Raw genomic sequence first — 24,546 nt, 5'->3', positions numbered from 1 at the left:
CCAAAAATGAAAGTTCTTCTTCTTTTGCGAGATATAAACTCAGAATTGCGCAATTCTGAGAAACAAAAAGTCTGAATTGTGTGATATAAACTAGCAATTTCCAGGAAAAATTCTAAATTGTGAAAAGTCACCATAAGGAATAAGAAAAAAAAAATAATTTATTGTGACTTTTTTCTTACAATTCCGAGAAAAAAGTCAGAATTGTGAGACATCAACTCAGAATTGCGACATAATTCTGCAAGAAATAGTGAGAATTATGAGATATAAACTCATAATTCTGAGAAGAAAAGTCTTAATTTTGAGATATAAACTTGCAATTGCAAGAAAAACGTCAGAATTGTGAGAAGTCGCATGAAGGAATAAGGAATAACAAATAAAAAGGTAATTGTGACTTTTTATCTCACAATTTTGACTTTTCTCGCAATTGCGGATTTATATCTAACAATTCAGAAAAAATTTAATTGTGAAATATAAACTCAGAATTGTGAGGATTAAAAAGTCACAATTGCCTTTATTTTTTGTTTTGTTTTGTTTTGTAACGGAAATAAGCTTTCATACGTATGGTGTTATTTTGTCCATGAAACACAAAAATCATTACATAATGTTTTTCCATATGTGACCCTGGACCACAAAACCTTAAGTCTTAAGTGTCAATTTTTCGAAATTGAGATTTATACATCATATATCTGAAAGCTGAATAAATAAGCTTTCCATTGATGTATGATTTGTTAGGATAGGGAAATATTTGGCCGAGATACAATTATTTGAAAATCTGGAATCTGAAGGTGCAAAAAAAATAAATAAATATTGAGAATATCGCCTTTAAAGTTGTCCAAATGAAGTTCTTAGCAATGCATATTTCTAATCAAAAATGAAGTTTTGATATATTTACGGTAGGAAATTTACAAAATATCTTCATGGAACATGATCTTTACTTAATATCCTAATGATTTTTGGCATAAAAGAAAAATCTGTAATTTTGTCCCATACAATGTATTTTTGGCTATTGCTACAAATATACCCATGCTACTTATGACTGGTTTTGTGGTCCAGGGTCACATATAAGGATAGATCTGTGTGGCTTTTTAGTTCCAAAAACACCATAATGTTATCCATATGACATGTGCACCATATTCCAAATCTTTTGAATGTATACGATAGCTTTGTGCATGGACAAAAACAGCATTTTGACATGTTTAAGATGACAGTTTTCATTTTCTGGTGAAGCATCAAAGGACTAAAATGCCAAAACTGTTCTTTAATGGAAACATTTTTGCATAAAAACATAACATCTTGATGGTTTTGGTTTATCTTTACTAGAGCAAAGCTGGAAAAAATGCCCTCCATTCCCGAGGAACCTGAGGTGCCTGAGAATGAGGTGGAACGTTTCACCATGCCTGACTTTGTCAAGCCGCTCTACGATCTGGATGTAGTTGAGGGCAGAGAGGCTGTGCTCAGGTGCAAAGTGGCTGGCCTGCCGTATCCAGCCATAATCTGGTTTCACAATGGCAAGAGGATTGACAGCACAGAGGACAGAAAAATGACACAGTGTAAGTTAGTTGATAATATAATTCAATTCTCTTACAGTCTGCTAAGCTTTTCCGGAAAGCAGTCCCTGTGGAAATGATAGTGTGAGTGTCGGGAATAGCAGGAATATGAAGTGTTTGTTCTCTATGTTGTCTCTTCTGTAGTCAGAGATGTTCACAGCCTGGTGATCCGCTCTGTTTGTCATGCCCACGGAGGAGTTTACAAGTGTGTCATATCCAATAAGGTGGGCAAGGCCACCTGCTATGCCCATCTTTATGTGACAGGTGAGTTTAATATATCAATGGCTTCTGCTAGCTATGTTTGACAACTTGAATACATTAGAAAAAGTGCATCTTTTTCAAGCAAAAGGACTTGAGAAGCTCACCAGTAAGTTAAAAAAAAGCTTTTTATGCATGTTTTTCATATATTATATTATTATTTATTATGATAATATTTTGGCCACAATATGAGCATGATTTCAAAGCTCAGTAACCACAATATTGACACAATAAACATGGATATTACGCAAGTTCCCTGAGTAAAAACCTAAAAATAGATGTGATTTTTTCAAGATTGGAAAGGTAGAAATTAATTAATATAAAATAATAAATACATTTTATATAAATTCTTATATTTAGAAAATAAATTCATATATATTTATAGATTTCTGTTGGGAATATTTTTTAGTTCAGCTCTACTCTCTTATTTTTTTAAGTCAATTTATTTTAAATTATTTTTTAAATCCTTGTCTGGTATTTATCCTAAATTAATTGGTCAAATGGTGTTTTAAAAATATTTTTCTTTGAATCTGCAGTGCCTACTGCTGACGTGAGTTACTCCAAAGGATTAGTTAGACACTCCCAAGTTAGCAGCCCGATCAGCGCCATAGATATAACCACAGCTTATTTCTGGGTTTTTTTCCATATCCCAGACTGTTCAAAGCAATACTACAATTTATTTTAAGGCTGAAGCATATGTGTGCATGTGTGAAAAATAGCGAGAGACTCCTCTGGCACCAAATAAATATTCTGACTGACACTTTTGCCGTTTTAGACATCCTTCCTGACCCGCCAGATGGGGCCCCAGTCATTGAGTCCATCACTGGCAAGACTATCACGCTAAGCTGGAGGAAACCCAGAAGACTGGATCCGTCCATTGGTATAATTATGCATGTTATTTATATATATATTCATTTAATTTAGAAACTCTTCTTGTACTGTAGCATTCTCATTTAAAGGTTTGAAGCTCCCCAAAGGAACATTTTAATTGGTCAGTGGTTGCTCTTTCATAGCTGTAGGATTATAGAGCTATTCTTAATGGCGTTCCCAGTTATGTTTGATTTAAAATATCCATTGTTTCTCAGATGCTTCCCTAAAATACTTTAGGGGAAATGAAAATAGACACAAATGTTGACATATCTGAAACTCTAAAGACAAATTTGAAATTATTGGGAGTTTTTTAAGTGCAAAACCAGTGAAGCAAGGCTCTTAAAATTTAAATGTGTCATTTCTGCACCACTAATTGCACCAGAAGTGCAACTTGATTAGGTTCTCAACCAATAGTGTGAGTTTGGGACAGGACTTTCTGTTTTGTGACCAGTGGCTCTCTTCTTAATCTTATTGTGGTCTTGAAGAAATATAGATATTAAAGGATTAGTTTGACAATAAAGGAATATTCTGTTGTCTTTCATGTCATTTCAATGAATAGAAACAGATGCTTTCAAGCTTCAAAAATGATTCAAAAGCACCACAGAAGCATAATAAATATGGAACTTTTGCACTGTATTTAAGTCTTCTAAAGCCATATGACAGCTTTGTGTAACAAAAATGATTGAATTTAACAAATATGTAATGATAAGTTACAAAATTGTCATTTTTGGGTGAACTTTTCCATTAAAGAGATATCATTTGTGAAACTGGACCACAAAACCAGTCATAAGGGTCAATTTTATGAAATTGAGATGTATGCATCATCTTAAAGCTGAATAAATAAGCTTTCCATTGATGTATGGTTTGTTAGGATAGGACAATATTTGGCCTGAAAATCTGAAATCTGAACATGATCTTTACTTATCCTAATGATTTTTGGGAAAATTTTGACCCATACAATGTATTGTTGGCTATTCCTACAAATATACCCGTGCTATTTTGTGCTCCAGGGTCACATTTGTGATCTTTATTTCCAAGAGTCGCTCTATTGGCATCCTCTCTTTATACTAAATGTACTCTCTCAGCATACAGTAAATATTGATAGAGCAACAGTGTGGTGACGCTAGTTGGATAACATCACAGATGATTAACCTGACCTCCTCTTATTTCCTTAACACATTTCCAAGTATGGCCACCAGCTAAATATAGTTTACTAGCACTGTGGTACCGTAACATTTTATTTATTGCTTTCCAACAGATATTCTATGTCTTGGTGATGTTGTTGGAAACAATCACAGATTTACTGCTGAATTGACTGCCTAAGCCATGTGTCCTTGTTCCATATTGTCAAGTGCTGTTTCCTCTCTTTGCAGTGTATTTGAAAAATGTATCGGAAGTAATCAGATTTCCTTTTTTGGTTTTGGCTTTCAAACTTAATGCAAAAAGATTTTTATTTTTATTTCCAGATCCTAGCTCCCTGATGTATGCTGTTCAGCAGCAAGCTCTAGGGTCGATCCAGTGGACCATCATCGCCTCTTGCCTGAAACAGACCATCTATACCATTACCAATCTGTCTAAAGGTGTCCGCTACGCCTTCAGGGTGCTATCAATCACCAGCAAGGCCTTTAGCAAGCCATCGCCTGCCACCGAGCCAGTGCAGCTGCTAGATAGAGGTATGCCTCAGCAGACAAGGACAGCCACAGTCAGACGGGTCAATGAGATGTATGAGTTACTGCAAGAGACTGGCTTTTATCTCTCCGTCTGCAGGTCCGTACCTCCAGGAGGCTCCTGTACTCATTGACAAGCCGGATACTGTGTATATGGTGGAGAAGCAGCCCTTAAGCATCACAGTCACTCTCAACCACGTCAATGCATCAGTCACATGGAAGAGGTATTTTGCATTTTGATTGCAATGAATCATTTTGGAATGGCTATACGTATTTGCTATGCTTAATAATTATACGTAACTTATGAAACTGTTGATACAATACTTAAAGGCATAAATTGCTCAAATTATAATACTCTCATCAATTACTCATTCTCATGTTGTTTCTTCTGTCAAACACACACACAAAAAATGTTTAGCAGATTGTCTGAGCAGCTGCTCTTTTACATACAATAAAAGTGGTTAGGAATGTATACTTGTGAGCTTTAAGATAAAAAAGCACCATAATATTTGTCCATATGATTATTAAATAAAAGTCCTGTCTTCCACCCTTTCAAATCATGATACAAAGGCAAATATAGATGACACAAATATAGACATTCAGTGCCATTGTTCCTGTGTTAATAATTGTTTGTAGCTATGATCTATTAATATGCCTCAAAAGCTATTAATATTCATATTTTTTAACTTTATAAATTTTCAGATATTTATGAGTGAAGTTAGAAAATGTCTGTCATTTCTGCAAATGCATTTTGATTGTATTAAATCAATTTCAGATCTTATGCTTTTTTGCTATGCCTAATAATTATGCAAAATTTAAATGATAAAAATGCTCAAAAATGAAAATTCGGTCATCATTTACTCATTTACACTTCTTCATGTTGTTTCTTAAATCTAATGCAAAAGGAGAAATTTATAAGAATGTCCGAGTTGCTTTTTTACATACATGAAAAGTGGGAGTTTATAATTACAAGCCTCAAAATACACAAAAAGTACAATTATAGTAGTGTGCATATGACTCGTTTGCATTGCTGTAAGTCTTCTGTATCCATACAACAGCTTTGTGTCTTGAACAGAAAAAATAAGTCGTTGCTTCATGCCTCCTATCCTTTTCAAATCATGATTCCCAGGATAACTTTGATTAGACGTGCAGTGCAAGTTTTTCCTATGCTAATAATTCTTTGATGCTATAATTTAAGACAGCACTGTATTAGTATTCCTCAAATATTTTTGTTAGGGTTTGTTCAGAATGCCTAAACAGTTTTCTCAGAGTTACACCTATTTGCATACTGAATTCCATTCGGTCTTTTGTTTCTTGCATCTATTCAAATGTATAGTCATATAACCTAAAATATCAACACCATCCTTTTGCTTTTGCAAGGACATGAATGTAGTTGACCAAAAGAAAACCAGTAGTTATTCTGCCTTTATATTTTCAGGGGGGCAGTGACATTGTCTAACAGACCGGGTCTGTTTGAGTTGAGCATGCCTGATGATGACCAGCATACGCTGAAGCTATGCAAGGTAAAGAGCAGTGATGTTGGTCAGCTCACGTCTATCGCCAGCAACAAGTATGGCAGCGACACATGCACCCTAACCCTGGAAATGGCAGGTACGTTGCTGTGTATGTGTTTCTGTTATTATTGCACATAATCTGAGTCTCATTGATTTCTCTGTCTCTAGTGGCGCCAACTTTTGAGACCATCATGGAAGACCTGGATGTGAATGTAGGTGAGACTCCTCGTTTCGCGGTGGTGGTTGAAGGAAAGCCCGTCCCAGACATCCTCTGGTATAAGGTGTGTGTTTTTGTTGTAGTGCATGTACCATTTAATTAGAAAATAGTTTTTGAGGATTTATGTTCTATTAAATATGGTTCTCTTTTAATAAATCTACATTTGTGGCAGTGAAAACCTATAATACTCAACAAACTCGCCTTTATATATATATATATATATATGCTTGTCGCCTTATAAATAGTAGTAAAAAAAAATAGCCCATTTAATTTGAAAAATCATTGTAAGTACAAAAATGTCCACTTATAATGGTACCATTATAAATATAAAAATACATTTAAAAATGTTACAGAGGGCAACTAGGAACGCTTGTGCTTTAGATTTGTTTTTAAAAATCCCAATTCTTTGAAGCCAAAAATTCTTGCTGTTTCACCATAAGCCGTTCCTGATACTCATGCTGAGGTAGATGTTTGTTGTTTTCATATCAATTCTAGTCACTGAGGGTTTAGCTGAGGGTTCATCTCTTTTCTATTTCCCATGTACACCTGGAAAAACTTACTTTAAAGGTAGATCTGACTTTTATTCAGATCTTGAAGTCAAACCATGTCAGCCCCTTTTCCACCCGCTGATCTCTCACTAACACTGCTTGCCTGATATTTCCTTCAGCCATATCCCTGAGAGCATTATCACATCCTGTAAATCATGCTAATTTATGCTTTGAATGGTACGGTTGGATATCCCATCTACTGCCTCAAGGCTTTGCCTTCTATTTAATTCGTCACTACCCTGTTCACCTCAAACCCACACAAAAGCATTTTAAATTCAAATCACAACAGTTGGATGGCCACTCAGTTGTTTTTCTCTGATTTTCAGGGAGACACCCTGCTGTCCGAAAGCAGCCATTTCACATTTGTGTACGATGACAATGAATGTTCTCTAGTGGTACTGAACACTCAAGCCGATGACTCAGGAGTTTACACCTGTACTGCTAAGAATCTGGCCGGTTCTGTGTCCTGCAAGGCTGAGCTGACTGTCCACATCGGTAAGCACTTTCACTTTAATGAAGGAGGTTTTGTTTCTAAGCACATGGAATAAAGCGATAAATCCAGCACTGTCATGGGGCCAAATATAACATTTTGTATGGGTGATTCCCTTGTCCATCTCCAGTTCCAATGAGTTTCTGAATTATGGGGATACTATTGATTTCCTTAAGATTACGATTAGGAATTTTTTTGTTGCAAGTGACCCCTTCCTAAAATATCAGTCAAATATCAAAAAGTCCGAAAATTGTATCATTTATGCTGAATGAGAAATATTATGTGTAAAAATTTAATTAACATATATAACATATAAATGTGTTTAAAATAAATAATTTATGTTATTTCAAAATATTATCTAAAAATATATATTTTTGAATTAATTGCACAAATGTGTTTAGCTTTTTTTGAAAATATATATTGTTCTAAAGCAACTTTATAGAAAATAATGTTAACAAAGCACAACAAAACATACAATCATACAATAACGTTTTCAAACCATTTATGTACGTACTGTAAATAAAAAAAAATATGTGTGGATAAAATAAACAATACACATTTATTGTATTTATTCAAATATATTTGTGTATATTAAAATGGTAGTGAATGTGTTGAAATGTTTCAGAAAAATTTATTAAACCTATAGTGTATGTGTAGCCTGATCAAACAAAACTTGCCAATTCATTTGACTAGCTTTTAGAAATTAACTTTGTAATTTCTGTGTCTAGCTAAAGAGTACAAAGACGACCCCATGGAGGATGAGGCGTCCATCTTAAGAAAGATGCGTAGGCTCACTGATTACTATGACGTGCACAAGGAAATTGGGAGGTGAGTCATCCGCCCAGAGCCTCACTTGGACATGCACCATTTATCTCTACTGATTTCCTCTGTCGGCCTAGAAACTCAAAAAGCCGACTCCATCAGCTCTCGCTGTTGACAGATCTCAGGTCTTCTGACTCATCACACACGTCTAAGGTTTAATAAAGCATCAGCTGAGGAAAGGGTTGGCACATTATTGAAAATGCACTTTTGATAGGGAAGTATGCGATTTCAAGCTCCACAATCAAAGAATGATTCAGCCACTTCAGAAGAGGCCACAAGACCCTTTCTCAAATTTTCTCAAGTTGTAAAAAATGGGATCTCTGTGCCTCATATAGACAAGGTTTGCACAGCTTCTGTACTGAGTAACTACCCAGAAGCCCTTAATATAAATATTAGGGCTGTCTGTTTAAAGCAGTATGTTCAGTAATATGGACATAAACAGTACATTAGATACATCTAAAACCATTTGCATATTCAGGGTTTCACTTATCTTCCACAGCAATGTCTTTTAATGGTCTTTATTTGGGGTTTTCGTATGCAAATATTGATCTAAATTAATTAATCAATATATTATGCAATTAAATCAACACCTCCAGTCAATATGCTCATCATACTCCTCAAACCATGTCAGTTTTGAACCTGGTCAGATTAGCATCAATGCGACTTTGAAGCTGTTTAATATATAAAGACCATCAAATTTGAAAGGGAGGGTTATTTGTTTAACACAATGGTACACTGAGCGCTCGACTGGGCGGAGAGGAGTGCAGCCATTGTGGCGCTGTATCTCTGCTCTGCATGCTGTCGCTCTTTCTGTGCTTTAATTATAATCTTTATGGCCGACTGCCACCGTTCTATTAAGACCCTGAACCCGCTGCAAACAGACACATGCTACAGCTCTACACGCATAATAGCTCTTTTCCGAAACCTAGTGAGCTGTCTGCTCTAAAAGGATGTTAAGGCATCATAGGTGCACTCTTTGATACCTTGTATCTTTTGGCAACATTTTGACCACAGATGGTGAACAAAAAAGTTGGTTATAAATATGCATTTCATTCATTACTAAAAAAAGATTGATGTGAATGTTCACAAATGAGTATTTTTCACAATATTTGTCTTTATGTACACTACCGTTTAAAAGTTTTGGGTCTATAAGATTTTTAAATATTCTGAAAGTCTCCTATGCTCACCAAGGCTGAAGTTATTTGATCAAAATACAGTAAAAACAGTAATATTGTGACATACTATTACAGTTTAAACATCTCTTTTCAATGTTAATATATTTTATAATGGAATTTAATTCTGTGATGGCAAAGCTGATTTTTCAGCAGCCATTACTCCAATCTTCGGTGTCACATGACCATTCAGAAATCTTTCTATTATACTGATTTGGTGCTCAAGAAAGTTTTTTTTATTTTTATCGGTGTTGAAAATAGTTGTGCTACTTACTGGTAATATTTTTTATGTAAACCGTGATACATTTCTGTCACTGTTGATCAGTTTGTCCTGACTGAATCTCTCTCTCTCTTGGTCAATAAATACATTTACATTTACATTTAGTCATTTTGCAGACGCTTTTATCCAAAGCGACTTACAATTGGGAATAAAATAAAATAAATACTGACCCCAATCTTTTGAATGGTAGTGTATTTTTATGCGTTCCTATTGAATATCAGATCATAAGATTAGCAACATGCTATTGAAATTAATTGATTAATAAAGAGTTTTTGTACAAATTGTGACCCAAATCACAGCTTCCCAGTCAATGGCAAGGAAATTCACTAGTTTTGGAACAGAGCTATTATTAAACACACAGTATTGCCTACAGTGAGACAAGGTGAACACAATTACACTACAGTATGGGGGTAAGAGCAGAGTTAACTGATGGACTGGTATTGTGCAAGAAACTCCAACGAAACAGGAAAAATAGCAGTTAAACACCCATTTGCAGTAATGCAATAAATAGGTATTACACAGTCATGTTACTGTGAATTGCAGTAAATCTATATTCAGTTATATTGGTCATTTTTAAAAGTGAAGAGTGTAATTTCTGTGCTGCTAGTGACATGCAAAGAAATCGTGACGTACACTTCACTTTTAAATTAAATAAGCATTGATGATTCATATATTCTTTTCATTGACTGAATTAAGCTATTGCTCCACTGATTATCAGTTAGTTTGCTGTTGACACCTGTTAAAACACCGTTCACCTTTTTTCCCCAAACAAATGTTCTATTTTCTATGATTTGATGAGAAATGTTTTTTCCTTAGAGGGGCGTTCTCATATGTGAAACGAGTGATACAGAAAGCGGGAAAGATTGAATATGCAGCCAAGTTCATTTCCGCTCGGGCTAAACGGAAGGCCTCCGCTCTGAGAGAGCTGAACATCCTGTCTCATCTAGACCATGAGAGGATCCTCTACTTTCACGATGCCTTCGAGAAGAAGAATGCTGTTATCATCATTACAGAGCTGTATCCTTTAACTTCTCTGAGAGCTTTAAGGATCGCCGGCCAAAAAAGCAAGTTTAATTAAATGAAGTTTTATTTTGAACTCTGTGACATTCAAAGTTTGTCATGATGAACTATCATCTTGTAGTTCATTCATTGTGAGTCAGACGTACAGATGAATAGTGCCCTTCTGCGCTGAGAGTTGCTACAGATTCTTGTGTAATCTGTACCCTATATATTCACAACTGCCTTAGAATCGTTCCGGTGTGTATTGCTTCAGTCCATCTGTGCTTTGACTGTCACAAATAGTTGACTTATGTGTCCTTCAGGGCAAAGTCTCTTGGGAAGACACACAAAGAAAGGACATCTTACATAAAACATGCACTTAAATTGATATAATCACACAGTGGAGTCTAAAAGTCTAGAATTGAAATCAAATTTGAGCAGAAAGTTTAAGGCTTTTGAAAAATTGAAAACACAAAAAAGTGTGTAAAATTAATATGAAATATTGAGGTTATGCACTATTTCTAGACTGCAAAAGAAAAACAAACCAAATACTAAGACATGTAAATTTTTTTTATTTGAACACTGAACTTAAACTGTTGTGATTATAATTTGCGATGAAAATTTTTTTTTAAATGAAATGGTGTGTAAAATAGATGCATTTTCACTTGTGATAACTATCTGTATAACTATCTCACATCCAATCTGGCACAATCACACTTCCTCTCACACGTTGTAGTGATGATGAGTTGATCACAAGCTTTGCCCCATCACTGTGATTGTCCTTGACAATGTGTAAAGATGCCATGAGGAGCTTCTCGAAAGGCTTACAAAGAAATCAACAGTAATGGAGTCAGAGGTTGGTGAACAAGTTTGACCTTTCAAAGTGACCAGAAAAGTTTCAAATGTTTGAGCAGACTATTGTCACATTTGGTTTGTCGTGGGCCATTTGTCTTTGCATCTCCTAGTTATCGAGAGGATAAAGAATGTATTCTTTTCAGAATTTCTGTAGGGACAGGACTAGCAAAAGTGACGTGTGTCCCTAAACTGTCTGAATTGTTTACTGCAGATCCGATCCAGCGTGAGGCAGCTGTTGGAGGGTATTGGCTATCTTCATCAGCATGATATACTTCATCTAGACATAAAGGTAAATGTTATGTAATTTGCTGTCATTACCATTTACTTCCATAAGTAAGGAATAATCATGGTAAGGAAACGATGTGTTGACTAGACTCCTCTTTTTTTTCTGCTCAGCCTGATAATATCCTCATGACAGACCCTAGTAGTGATCAGATCCGCGTATGTGATTTTGGAAATGCTGTAAAGTTCACGCCTGATGAGGCACAGTACTGCAGATATGGCACTCCAGAATTTGTCGCCCCAGAGATTGTTAACCAGACACCCGTCTCCAAGGCAACGGACATCTGGTAATGCACCTGGTCCCTCCATCACAAAACAGCTCTTGAACAAATCTGTATGCAGCCTCTAAAGTATCATGAATACATTAGTGCCTCACAATTCAACTTTTTTTTCTTACAGGCCTGTTGGAGTTCTAACATACGTATGGTAGGATTATTTCAATTGTGTCTATTAGAATAAAAATATCTATGTAATTTTACATTATATTATGTTATATATTATAAAAATATATGTTTACTTAGAATGTTCATCACTAATACAGTATCTTCAGTTAGACTTCAACAAACAACTCTATTTTGCAGTCTCACTGGAGTTTCTCCTTTTGCTGGAGAAAACGACCGCAGTTCTGTTCTCAACATCAGGAACTATAATGTAGCTTTTGAAGAAAGCATGTTTACCGACCTCTGCCATGAAGCTAAGGGATTCGTCATTAAACTGCTGGTGGCTGATAGATTGTAAGTGGAATCTACGGTGCTTATCTGCAGCACCACACCACACTGTTGATAATTTATTGTCGAGAAAATTATTTCTACTGCTATGAGCGCTTTGTGTTAACTGGCAATTTGTTTAATGTTGTTTTATCTGCAGGAGACCCGATGCTAATGAATGTCTTCGGCACCCCTGGTTCAAGGTAACGACAGAGTAGAAGAGTAAAGAAATGCTCCTTTAGACCCATGGCTATCCAAATATGTTATTTAAACTAATACAGCATCAAGTTAATTTAAGTTTTAAACATTTTAGATCAAAGTATTTAATGGAAAAAGTTATTTACCATGATTGTTAAAATACATATTTCATTCTTTTAGACCCTGAATAAGGGTAAGAGCATCAGCACAGAGTCCCTCAAAAAGTTTATGTCCAGAAGAAAATGGCAGGTAAGATAATTTTAATGATTTTGTTCAGTGCTTAATACATTATAGATTATTTTAGTATGTCATTGTAACAATGCTCACATATCTCTTTTAGCGATCCCTTATCAGCTATAAATCTAAGATGATGATGAGGTCTATACCAGAGTTACTGGATGACTTCTCCAGCCACATTTCCATTGCTGTTCCACGACATCTGAAACAAGGCTCACCACCACCATCATCATCTTCAGATTCGAATGAAGACATTGATGAGCTGCCTTTTATCCCAATGCCCATAAACATGGAATTCTCAGGTTCTAGAATGTCACTGACTGAAATTGTAGGGGATGATGAAATGACAGGTAGACCGAATGGAAATGCTGAGAGGCCTGCTTCAAGCCATCAGAAGTCAGAGCCCATGGAAGTGGAGATGTCAGAGAAAGAGGGTGGAGATGCAGCTGCTAGGGGTAGAGCCAGGAAGAGGTCAACACAAGATGATGAAAAAGGCTCATCTGATGAAGAACCAGCAGAATTGGCCAAAAGAGCAGAACACGCAAAGAGACCAATGCGCAGAGGTTCAAGCATGGAGTCAGATGAGCCAGAGGGAGCACGTCGCAGAGGAGAGTTGCGCAGAGGGAGCTCGGCTGACAGTGCCCTACAGCTCCACATCAAACCAGAGGAGGGCACAGAAGAAAGCTCTACCGATGGAAGTAGAATTCTACAAAAGTCAGTATCTATGGAGCTTCCAAGGAGAAGCCCAAGTCCAGGAGCTGCAAAGCTGAGCCAGGAAGACTATGCCCTGAAATTGGAACTTATGAGGCAGAGACTTCTCAGGGGTGGCTCTGTAGACAACAAGATGAGCGGATTACGAGGCCCATTGCTGGAGACATTAGGCATGGGGGATGAGAAGCGCTATGTGCGGGGGTCTCGCCTTGGTAACCCTCCTCTTGTTAGAGCGGCATCCAGCGAGTCTCCTAGAGAGGATATCCCAAAGACCAAGATACTCCGCAAGAGTGCTTCCTTCAGCCAGGGTGATTCAGAGCCCATGCCCCTGCACCGACGGATGGGAGCACCTCTAGAGATCCCACTGGCACAAATAGAAGAGAGACGACTGCAGGAAGCTGTTTCTATGTCTGCTCTCACAGAGCCAGTCAAGGATTCTCGCCCCATCACCCCAAAAATTAATATGCCAGAACCAGAGAGACGTGAGAAAGAGAAAATTGAGGAAAAAGAGTCAGCTGTCTACAAGGACAATAAATCCGAAGGAGTCATTGTTGTGCCAAAAACTAATGCAGATGAATCCAGAAGTGTAGATCAGAAATCTTGGGAGACTGATGCACAAGAGAAGGTCCAGAGCAAGTTAGAGGAGCCAAGTGAAAAGTCTCAAAAAGTGGATGAAATTAAGCTGAAGACCCCCATAGTAGAGGAAACAATTGAGGAAGAGGAAGAAAGAGAGGATAAAGAACCAGAGAAAGAAGTGGAGCCTCCTGCTCCAGAGATTGAGGTTAAAGAAGTTGAGGATGATGTAAAGGCATCACCAAAGTCTCCAGAGGTCACCATTACCACCAGCTCAATCACGGTGACCCCAACAGCTGCCCCAGCTCCCAGCCCCCAGAGTGTCGTCTCATCCTATGTGACTCCATTACTCCCTGCACATACAGTGCTCCCAGATGGTAGAGTGTCTGCATATGCTAGTATCATGCAGACCATCATGGTACCATCAGTCTATGCATCTAGCCAACCTGATCCTGTTCCTGTGCCTACACCTACACCAACAACCAGCCCACCATCAGTTCCAGTCTATGCACCCATTTCCAGACACATTTCTGAACCAACCCTTTTGTCAACTTCTTCATCCAAACCAGACCTTCGCCAAACCACTGAACATCCTGCAGTCTTTTCTCGGGTTGCCTCAACAGAACATCCTCCTAAAGAGCCAAGTCCTCCTAAGACTCCCACTCGTGCCTCCCTTGAGCGAGAGCCGTCTACTGGAAGCAACATTCAGGACCTTGCATCTGAGGAGGTCTTTGAAGCTCGCTTCAAGAAGCGTGAGTCCTCTCTAACTCGTAGTCTTAAACGCTTCTCATTCCAGAAGACTGAAGAAAAGCCTTCCACCGTTGCTCCAGAAACTGCAGAAGAAATGTATCGCCCAGGGCCAATTGGTGCACCCTTAGAATTTGTTCCAAGGCGGTTGGAGGAGAAGTCCAAGTCAGTTCAGGATCTTCGTGAGGCGGAGAAGGACCCTGGGTTCATGAGGAGACTCTCAATGCGCTTGAAAAGAACCCCATCAGTAGAGAGGCAGGAAGAGAAGCTCAAAGAAGAGGAAGCTTCAGCACCCAGGCGTCGTCTGTCCTGGGCACTGGGACGGAGGGGATCCCAAGAAAAGAAAGAGATTGAGATGGTGAGGTTGGATGGAGGTCCTGAGCCTCCCCCAGAGCCTGAGTCCAAAGCACCCTCAGAGTCACCTATCCTTGCCATGCGCAAGAAGATCGGCAGTACCATGGCAAGCCTATCCACAAGGATTAGGAGCCACTCTGAGGACAGGAAAGACGATAATGAAAGCAAGATGGAGAAGAGGACACCTATATTCACAAAACTGCGTCGTTCCACCTCAGAAGGTGGCAGTCTGAAGAGGATGGGTGTCCCACAGAACCAACTGGCTGCCCAATCAGGGAAAGGGACGTCATCAGAATCACTCGATTCCATGTCAAGCATCCAACCAGAATCAGCTGTTAAAAGTACGCACATTTTTTTTTTTGGTTAATGCTCTTAATTTGATCATTCCTTCTTGTTGTTAAAAGGTCGTCATTTTTTTCCAGGTGCAGAAATTGAGCATAGATCACGATGGGACCGCTGGGGATTGACGAGGGGAAAAAGAGACAAGACGGTTTCCCAACCAGACATCCCAGCTTCCATTGCCAGGGAGAATGGCTCTCTCCGCTCTCGCCAGTACACGCGTCTAACATCTGGTATTGCACATCTCATTTTATGCATTTCACAGTAACTTGTGCACAAAAGGAGACACCTATTTGATTACATCCGGTCTTGTTATAAAGATTTACATGTATCATCAATGAATCAATTATGCATATGGACTTGCTTGGGCACAGCTGTGGGAGATAAATTATAGTGCCTGTCTCACTAATCTTTTCACTGATTCTCTCAACAATTAGACTTCCCTCCTGTGTTCCATATCAAACTAAGGGACCACGTTCTCTTGGAGGGAGATCCCGTTACTCTCAGCTGCCTCCCTGCTGGCAGTCCTCACCCACGCATCTCATGGATGAAAGGTCTGATTCAAACTGTAATATAAGCTTCTATGGGACTAAAGATAATATAATCTGACCTAAATTGAGTGCAATATCCTTAACTGAATATACTGAATATAAAATAACTTTGCAGTAATTGTAAGTGTATTATCTCCCTATATTGGCTTCATGTTGTATCTGTAGAAATGAGTTCTTTCACATTATACCGTCTCAGCCAATACGGAGTACTTTGAGAGTTAAAAAAATGATTAAACGCATATATTTATTGGTATATTGTTCTTTAAAAGTATCTGTGCTGCACTAAACCATAAATTCTAGATGAATTAATAGCAATTGTGCGGACACAAACAAACCTATTTATTTTTTGGCTATATATAGAAGGATCTCTTTTCAGTCTTTTCAAGTAAATGTCACCTCAAAGTAACAACACCAAAGTCAAAGTCTAAAATGTCAACATTAACATTAGAGCACACCAGGTTGTGGATTTGAGATTATGATTTTGGAAAAAGTTGAAGTTCCCAACTAACAGTTTTGCTTTTCAACTTTGTGTATTCTCAGATAAGAAGCCACTTGAGATAGACCCAAGGATGAACATGATATCCTGCCCTGACGGGAGACAGCTGCTGATGATTATGAAGACCACCAAGAAGGATGCAGGGCTTTATGAATGTGTGGCTTCAAACGCACTGGCCTCTGTCACCAGCTCATGCGTTGTGTCCCTTGCTCGTAAGTTTAAGACAAGAATAATCAGAAAGAAAGCTAATGAGGAAGTAAAAGTCTGGCTGGTTAGGAAGGAGAATAGATGGGTAAATGAAAAATAGATTGAGAAAACAAAACAGAAGGAAAATTTAGACTTTGAAGACTTTCAGATATTATCCACAGCAATGAAATATTCTGCTGGGGAAAGTGTTTATGTATAAATTGCAGCAATGCATAATAGATCATTTCATGAAAAAGAATTATCATCAATACACTAGTCAAGAATGCTGACAATTTCTGACATGGTTGTGCATCCGATTTTACGCATCACTTCTCTCAAACTTGATGTGTCGCTGAAAATGAATGAAATCTCTCATTGAAAACGAATGTGATCTCATCATTTTGTTGCAGAGAAGCGCTGTCATTGTTAAAACCCCTTAAGGACAAAATAAGAAGAGAAGAGCTACAATGCAGTCATCCAGAATTTTTCAGAAAAGTAAAGGCTAGAACAGAGATGAAAGTGGGACACAGTGAAAGAACAGTTAAATTTATTTTTTAAGAGTTAGTGCATAACTCATCACAGCAAGACTCAGGAAGGAACTCTTTTAGCCTTGAGAACAGAAATGCCATTGGCTTTCTAACATGGTGAGCAGGCTAATGCACTGCTTATCATTGTGCAAAGCTATTTTCTCCTAGAACAGCAGGCCATAAATTATTCTCTCCTTTTTGTGGTTCACAAAGCTGATTAATACGGAAAGGTGACTTGCTAGCAGAGGTGCGAATATTATGTACGTAGTTGCCCTACCTGAGACAGTTTTGTTTTGTTTATTCTTTCTTTTCTTTCTTTCTTTCTTACATTAATGTCGGAAATGTGGATATTATAATATCCCTTAACCTGCAAAGTTTCCATGGTCAAGGAAAAATGTGTAAATTGCAAAAATGTGGAAAAGCATGTGACTTTCTATAGCAAATATGAAGTTTTCTGTTTATGTTCAGCTAAATAATTTCGGTAACACACTTGCCTTTCAAAAGTTTTGGGGATGGTAAGATTTTTTCCATGTTTTTGAATAATAATAATACAGTAAAACAGTAACATTGTGGAACATTGTTACAATTAAAGAAAAAACTGTTTTGTATTTGAGTATGTTTTAAAGTGTACTTTATTCTTGTGATTGTGTGATTGGCAAAACTGAATTTTCAGCTGCCATTACTCCAGTTTACAGTGTCACATGATCCTTCAGAAATCATTCTAATATGCTGAGTTGGCATTTAAGAAACATTATCATATATATTTTATTATACATCATGTATTTAAAATAGTTTTTTTTTTGTAACTTTCTAAATTTCTTTACTGTCTCTTTTGATAAGTTTAATATGTGACTGCTAAATAAATAAATAACATTTATTTACCCTAATCTTTTGACCAGTTTTTCGAAAGACATATCAACCAAGACAATTTCTAGTAGTAAACACTAAATATTATTTTGTAGGTCTGCCTAATAGTCCTGGGACTCCTGAGGTGCCTCAGAAATATAAAAACACCGCTCTGGTGGTATGGAGACCCTCAGACACCACGGCACCATGCACCTACTCTCTGGAGAGGAAGACAGAGGGTTAGTGAACAGCATTCATTATTTATCTTACTTTGACTGACTATTTAAAGTGAGATTCTTAAAGTATATTGTTGAAAAGATTGTCAGCTCTGTTCCAATTTGATTTTAAAAGCAAAAATTTTATGTTTTATAATGGTAATACTGTAATATCTTGATTTTCCTAAATTGCCTAGATTTTCTTACTACATGTTTTGTTCAAATGTAAAAAAAAAAATGTGGAGGAGAATGTAGAGGAAAGACAGTTATTATTTTTTCAGCTCTACTGCCCTCTTTTGGAAAAGATGGGTGTTGCAACCAATTCTTATTCTTTACATGTAACAATGTAATATTTATTTTCCTAGGTGAGATTAACTGGCTCATAGTAGCCACAGGTGTGGCTGACTGTTACTACAATGTCACGGACCTTCCAACTGGTGCTGCATACAGGTTCAGAGTGGCCTGTGTGAACAAGGCTGGTCAGGGACCTTACAGCAATCTGTCTGAAAAAATCGTCCTGGACTCAACAGGTGCACAAATGTTTTTACCTACATCAGTGGTTCTCAACAATTTTACGCTGTTGGCAGCCAATAATTTACTAAACAAAGCCATGTTCATTTTTGCTGCAGGTGTACCGATATTTAAAGCATTTTTGGTCATAGTTTCTTTTACCTTTTTCATGTTCTTTGAAGACAAATGGCATGTCACAAAACTACCAAATGACAGTGAATTTGATCCAAAATTCTGTATTATATATTATGAATATATTTAATCTAATAATATAATATAATACTGTTAAAAAAATTTGGGGTCAGTTATTTGTTTTTTTTTATTCAGCAGGGGCACATTAAATTGATCAAAAGTGACAGTAACAACAGCATATTAGAATGATTTCTGAAGGATCATGTGACACTGAAGACTGGAGTAGCGGCTGCTTAAAATTCAGCTTACATTTAAAAAAATATTAAAATAGAAAATTGGGTAACACTTTATTTTAAGGTGTCCTTGTTACACGTTACATGTACTTGCTATTATAATAACAATATATTATGCATAATTACATGCAAGTAACCCTAAGCCAAACCTAATATTAACCCTAACCATATAGTAAGTACATGTGGTTAATTAATATTACTCAGTACTTAAATGTGTTATTACACTGTAACAAGGACACCTTAAAATAAAGTGTAACTGAAAATTGTTACTTTAAATCATTGGTCTCAAACTCAATTCCTGGAGGGCCACCGCTCTGCAGTTTAGCTCCAACCCTAATCAAACACACCTGATCCAGCTAATCAAGATTACTAGAGGATTACTAGAAACTTCCAAGCAGGTGTGATTTGGAGCTAAACTCTGCAGAGCTGTGGCCCTCCAGGAACTGAGTTTGAGACCACTGCCTTAAATGATAATATTTCATAATATTACTGTTTTTACTGTATTTTTGATCAAATAAATGCCACCTTCGCAAGCTTATGAGACTTCATTCAAAAATATTCAAAACGTTAGTACCCACTTCAAACTTTTTAACAGTAGTGTAATATCATTTTGAACGGATCTTATGCATCTATGCATCTTCGTTTTTCAAATTCAAAGTCTTTTCAACAGCACCCCAAAAGTCCAGTGGAACAGCTGTTGTCAAAACGCTTTCATCAGCTCCGGCTCCTGCGCCTTCAGTGGTAACATCCACCATGACTCTACCTGCAATGAAGCCTGCTGCCGTTAAACAGGCTGCAGCACCACCGGCGACTTCAGCGCCCTCTACAGTCCAGCCGGTAAAGCCTGTGTCTCCTCCTGCTGCACCTGCATCAGCTACGACACGTTCCCCTGCCGCCCTTCCCCCGAGTCATCGTTCTGTGCCTGATATCCGAACTCCATCCCCTAGTGCTCCTACCCCAGCTAAAGCTAAGACTACTCTCAACATCACTATGGCCAAACCCTCCCCAGCATCCCCTGCAGCTCAACCTCCTCCTGCCAAACCCTCACCACCCGTCGTTCTGCCCAAACCTCAGACCCCTGTGAATGCGGTCTCCCCTCCATCTCAAACTCCTCCGGTGTCCCCGCCCCCTCTGGTCTCCTCTCCACCTGCTATCGGCAAGCCTATCTCCTCAGTGCCCATGTATGTCCCGACCACCACCACAGTACATGTGACCCCAGTCACCCCAAACATGCCTTCTCCTGCCCTGTCACCACCGGTGGTGTTAGTTACAAGTCTGAGTCCCATAGGGGAGGGTACTGGCACACCCAATCGTATGACTCCAAGTGGAAGAGCCACTCCTTCTGGACGCATCACTCCTACAGGGTGCAGGACCCCTATAGGAAAACCTGGAGACTCGACCCTAAGGCAGGGAGTCCCACAGAAACCGTACACATTCATGGATGAGAAAGCAAGGTAAAGTGCAGTGACTGATCTTTTTTATAGTACCTTATACCAGTGTCACAATAGAACATATTTATGGCTGTTTATCAAATCAACATCAAATAATAAAATCAAAACAACACCAAATACAAAAGAAGCTGTAAGTAATCCAGATGATATCATAACATGATAAACACTTTACTAGAACAATGTCATAATGTAAATCAGCTTTTGATGTAATTACTGTTCCAAGTTGTTGAGAGTGTTTTATTTTGTTAAATGTTTTCATGATGCCTATATATTTATTTTATTTATTTGTTTGTTTTATCATTTTTATGTATATTTTGTTTTATTTGTAGTCATGCGTATTTTTTTTAATTATTTTTAAATTGTATTTTTTTTATAGTTGTATTTATGTTAAGTTATTTATTTTGTTGTTTTGTTTATTTATTGTTTTGGTACTTTTATTTACTGAGATTTATTTATTTATTTATTTTTTATTGACATTAATATTTTATTTTATTATTTTATAGTTGTATTTATTTAAACTTATTTGTGTATATTTATTTGATTGCTTATTTCTTTATTCACTTTTTTTTACTTTGATTATTTTTACACAATGTTATTTATTTTATTTGTTGTTTTATTTTATTTTTTATTTATTTGTTTTTGTTGTTGTTGTTTGTTTTTGTTTTTGTTTTTTTACCAGTGGCTTTCCTGGGAAGCTAAGCAAGATAAGACAAACCAAAGGGTGGAAAACACTTAGTAGTTAACTACTTCTTTTATACAGTAGCCTTTGGCCTTAAAAATACACTTATTTTGGACACTTAAGCCACATTTAAAAAATGTATTAATGTTTTTAGACTTTATTACAGAATATCAAGTGATATTTATTTATTTATTTATTTAGGAAATATCAACACTTTTCAAGCTAACTTTTCAAGCTGTTATTTTCAAAATAACAACAATATTTTTTTCTTTATTATTATAAGACAAATAAATCTATAATACTGAACTTGACAGCCATTGATCCCCTTGTATTTTCTTCACCACAGAGGTCGTTTTGGTGTGATCAGAGAGTGTCGGGAAAATGCCACCGGTAACCTGTACATGGCCAAGATTGTGCCGTATGAGCCTGAGAGCAAGCAGGCCGTGTTACAGGAGTACGACATGCTGAAGTCCCTCCACCACGAGAAGGTCATGACTCTGCATGAGGCCTACGTCACCCCACGCTACCTAGTGCTCATCTCCGAGTGCTGCTCAGGGAAAGAGCTGCTCTATAGTCTGATTGACAGGTCAGAGACTGCTGAGTACTTCATTTTTGGGTGAACTATCCCTTTAGAAATAATAATAAAAAAAACATTCATTAAATAATCTTTTTTGGTAAATGATAATGAAACATTATTTTTAAATATTATTTTAAGTTTCTCTGCCAGCATGAAGTTTATGAAACACACCTCTGGTTGTGATGTTCTTATCATTTATCTCTCTTTCTAGGTTCCGATACTCAGAGGATGACGTGGTGGCATATATTGTACAGATACTTCAGGGTCTGGACTACCTGCACAGCCGGAGAATCCTGCATCTGGATATCAAACCAGACAATATCATCGTCACGTACATGAATGTTGTTAAGATTATTGATTTTGGTAGTGCACAGACCTTCAATCCACTGTTCCTGAAGCAGTTCTCCCCACCCATTGGAACACTGGATTATATGTGTAAGACAGTTTTTTAAATATATTGTTTCATATAAATCCCAGAGCTTTTTAGGTAAAACATTGTATTTTATTTCTTTGTGAGATATTCCTATGGCATACCATTCCCTCTCATTTAATATTTTAGTTATATATTTATTATAAGTAATTGCACATTTCTTCACACTTACACAATGTGTTTTAATCTCTGCTGATTACTGAAAGCTCCTGAGATGTTGAAAGGAGATGTGGTGGGTCCACCGGCTGATATCTGGAGCATTGGCGTATTGACGTATATCATGTGAGTGTTGTCCACTGCAGCTCTGTCTTTGAAAGGAAATGGGGTCTGTTGTCTGTTGTCTTATGTCAGTGGGAGCATTTGTATTGTTACAATTTGTGTGTTGTCTCTTGCGTTTTGTCTTCGCATTCCAGAAGCTCTCTGGAGCTTGTGAGCTGTCAGTGGCTGTGATTATGTTTGACATGAACACTATTCTAGTGTGTAACTTGAAGCTTTTGTCATGCCGTACACCATTCAGGCTCAGCGGGAGACTGCCGTTTACTGAGAATGACCCTGCTGAGACAGAGGCCAGAATTCAGGCAGCCAAGTTTGACCTCAGTAAGCTCTACCAAAATGTGTCCCAAAGTGCCTCTCTGTTCCTCAAGAAGATCCTGTGCAGCTACCCTTGGTGAGTAAAACAGTGCTTTAAGAAATATTCATCTGGTAACCCTCTACATTGCGACTAAATCTTCACTCTGGGCGACTAAATGATGTCTAATATTAGCCACTGGCTAATACATTCTCAGATTTTACTCGCCAGTGTGTGAGTTGGAGGCTAAGTACAAGTTTAGCACAGATATATTTTCACTCGCCGAACACACTGACTGAGTGCTTCAGAGTTTCACTCTCAGTCAAGCAATCTGTGCTATTTTTCAGTTCATCTCAATGGATGCGCAGCGCACCTGTATTTGACGTACCGTAAACTCTAGTGCAGTGGTTCCCAATCCTGGTCCACCCACTTCAGGTCTTGGAGTCTTCACTAATGAGCCGATGAGTTGAATCAGGTGTGTTTGAATAGGGAGACATCTAAAATGTGCAGTGTTGGGGGTTCTCCAGGACCAGGATTGGGAACCACTGCTCTAGTGTGAAGGCGCACGACTCGCCGTCGCTAATTCTCACACACGCAAAGAAAGAGACAGAGCGAGAGAGAGTCTTACATACCATGCAGAATTGACGTGCTACATGTAAATGATATATTTTGTTGTATTTTCCTGTCAAAATAACAGCGTTCCTTTGGAATTCTTCAGCTTTTAAGAACTGCCGGGTTTCTCCAGTAGTGGGCGGAACTAATGCGCAAATGGCAATATCATTGGCTGGTGCTCAAATATTATCCTCCTTGTTTTAATTTCAGCAAATCAATTCGAGCGAATGCACACAACCTGATTAATATTCATGAATCCAGCAGCTCGTTAATCCTTAGTGCGTTTTATATTGTTCTTATTTGTAGAATTCTAAGTATTATTATTATTATTATCTTATCAGTATTATTGTTAGTTTTCCCCCATTTCTTTTACAGAAACACTGAGTGACCAAAAAAGCAGCAAGTTCATTTAAAATGACTAATGTGCATTCATACATGGTTTTAATTCTAAATACTTAAGTAGTTCTATCATTAAATAATACTTGATTATCATATATAATGATATGTTCCTGTGGCTCAGTGGTAGAGCATTGCGTTAGCAGCGCAAAGGTAAGTCGCTTTGGATAAAAGCGTCTGCTAAATGCATACATTTTAAAAATTTAATATAATGCTTGACTGACTGATGTTAAGAATGTAGTACTTTCAGATATTTAAAAAGCTGTGCCACTTCACAAACATTTTATATATATATATATATATATGGTGATATTACCGCATATCGCACTGAGCCACTCAAAAAGCCACTCACCTCGACTGGCCTACACTCACTCCCTGCTGTGTGTTTGATGTCATCTGTTTGATTTACCCTGCAAACGGTTTGTCAGGACCCCGAGCACCTTCAGGACAACGCCAACCAGATCCTGACGGCCATCATCCAGGGCATGAGGAAGGAGGAGCCCAGCAACAACGTCAAGCTCGCCGCCACCAATGCGCTCCTCAACTCGCTGGAGTTCACCAAAGCCAACTTCGACAAGGAGGTACTGCCGCGTCCTCACTTATGATTACAGGGCTTCTGCAGTTCAGCCGTTCGGTCTCACGCTCTCTCTCTCTCTCTCTCTCTCTCTCTCTCTCTCTCTCTGTGCAGAC

General features: G+C 37.7%; 1 protein-coding gene across 1 annotated transcript in view; it reads left to right on the top strand.

Moving 5' to 3' along the window:
• LOC107728905 (striated muscle preferentially expressed protein kinase-like) overlaps positions 1-24,546 on the top strand; it is an 82,812-nt gene that overhangs the window by 55,430 nt on the left and 2,836 nt on the right. The window contains exons 13-40 of the mRNA XM_016539220.1: positions 1,321-1,550; positions 1,692-1,811; positions 2,581-2,685; positions 4,142-4,348; positions 4,443-4,566; positions 5,781-5,953; positions 6,025-6,137; positions 6,948-7,116; positions 7,840-7,939; positions 10,202-10,402; positions 11,183-11,240; positions 11,451-11,528; positions 11,636-11,808; positions 11,921-11,947; positions 12,103-12,255; positions 12,389-12,431; positions 12,607-12,675; positions 12,767-15,389; positions 15,471-15,620; positions 15,825-15,941; positions 16,479-16,646; positions 18,110-18,232; positions 18,574-18,738; positions 19,814-20,597; positions 21,620-21,859; positions 22,062-22,285; positions 22,487-22,562; positions 22,798-22,947. Of these exons, the coding sequence (XP_016394706.1) occupies positions 1,321-1,550; positions 1,692-1,811; positions 2,581-2,685; positions 4,142-4,348; positions 4,443-4,566; positions 5,781-5,953; positions 6,025-6,137; positions 6,948-7,116; positions 7,840-7,939; positions 10,202-10,402; positions 11,183-11,240; positions 11,451-11,528; positions 11,636-11,808; positions 11,921-11,947; positions 12,103-12,255; positions 12,389-12,431; positions 12,607-12,675; positions 12,767-15,389; positions 15,471-15,620; positions 15,825-15,941; positions 16,479-16,646; positions 18,110-18,232; positions 18,574-18,738; positions 19,814-20,597; positions 21,620-21,859; positions 22,062-22,285; positions 22,487-22,562; positions 22,798-22,947 (6,963 nt within the window). The remainder of the gene's footprint in view (positions 1-1,320; positions 1,551-1,691; positions 1,812-2,580; positions 2,686-4,141; positions 4,349-4,442; positions 4,567-5,780; positions 5,954-6,024; positions 6,138-6,947; positions 7,117-7,839; positions 7,940-10,201; positions 10,403-11,182; positions 11,241-11,450; positions 11,529-11,635; positions 11,809-11,920; positions 11,948-12,102; positions 12,256-12,388; positions 12,432-12,606; positions 12,676-12,766; positions 15,390-15,470; positions 15,621-15,824; positions 15,942-16,478; positions 16,647-18,109; positions 18,233-18,573; positions 18,739-19,813; positions 20,598-21,619; positions 21,860-22,061; positions 22,286-22,486; positions 22,563-22,797; positions 22,948-24,546) is intronic.

The sequence above is a fragment of the Sinocyclocheilus rhinocerous genome, unplaced genomic scaffold (genome assembly GCF_001515625.1).
Source record: "Sinocyclocheilus rhinocerous isolate Xijiao unplaced genomic scaffold, SAMN03320098_v1.1 scaffold1569, whole genome shotgun sequence".
In the NCBI taxonomy this organism is placed as follows: Eukaryota; Metazoa; Chordata; class Actinopteri; order Cypriniformes; family Cyprinidae; genus Sinocyclocheilus; species Sinocyclocheilus rhinocerous.
The sequence above is the reverse complement of the archived record's forward strand: the minus strand, read 5'-3'. Positions and strand labels throughout refer to the sequence as shown.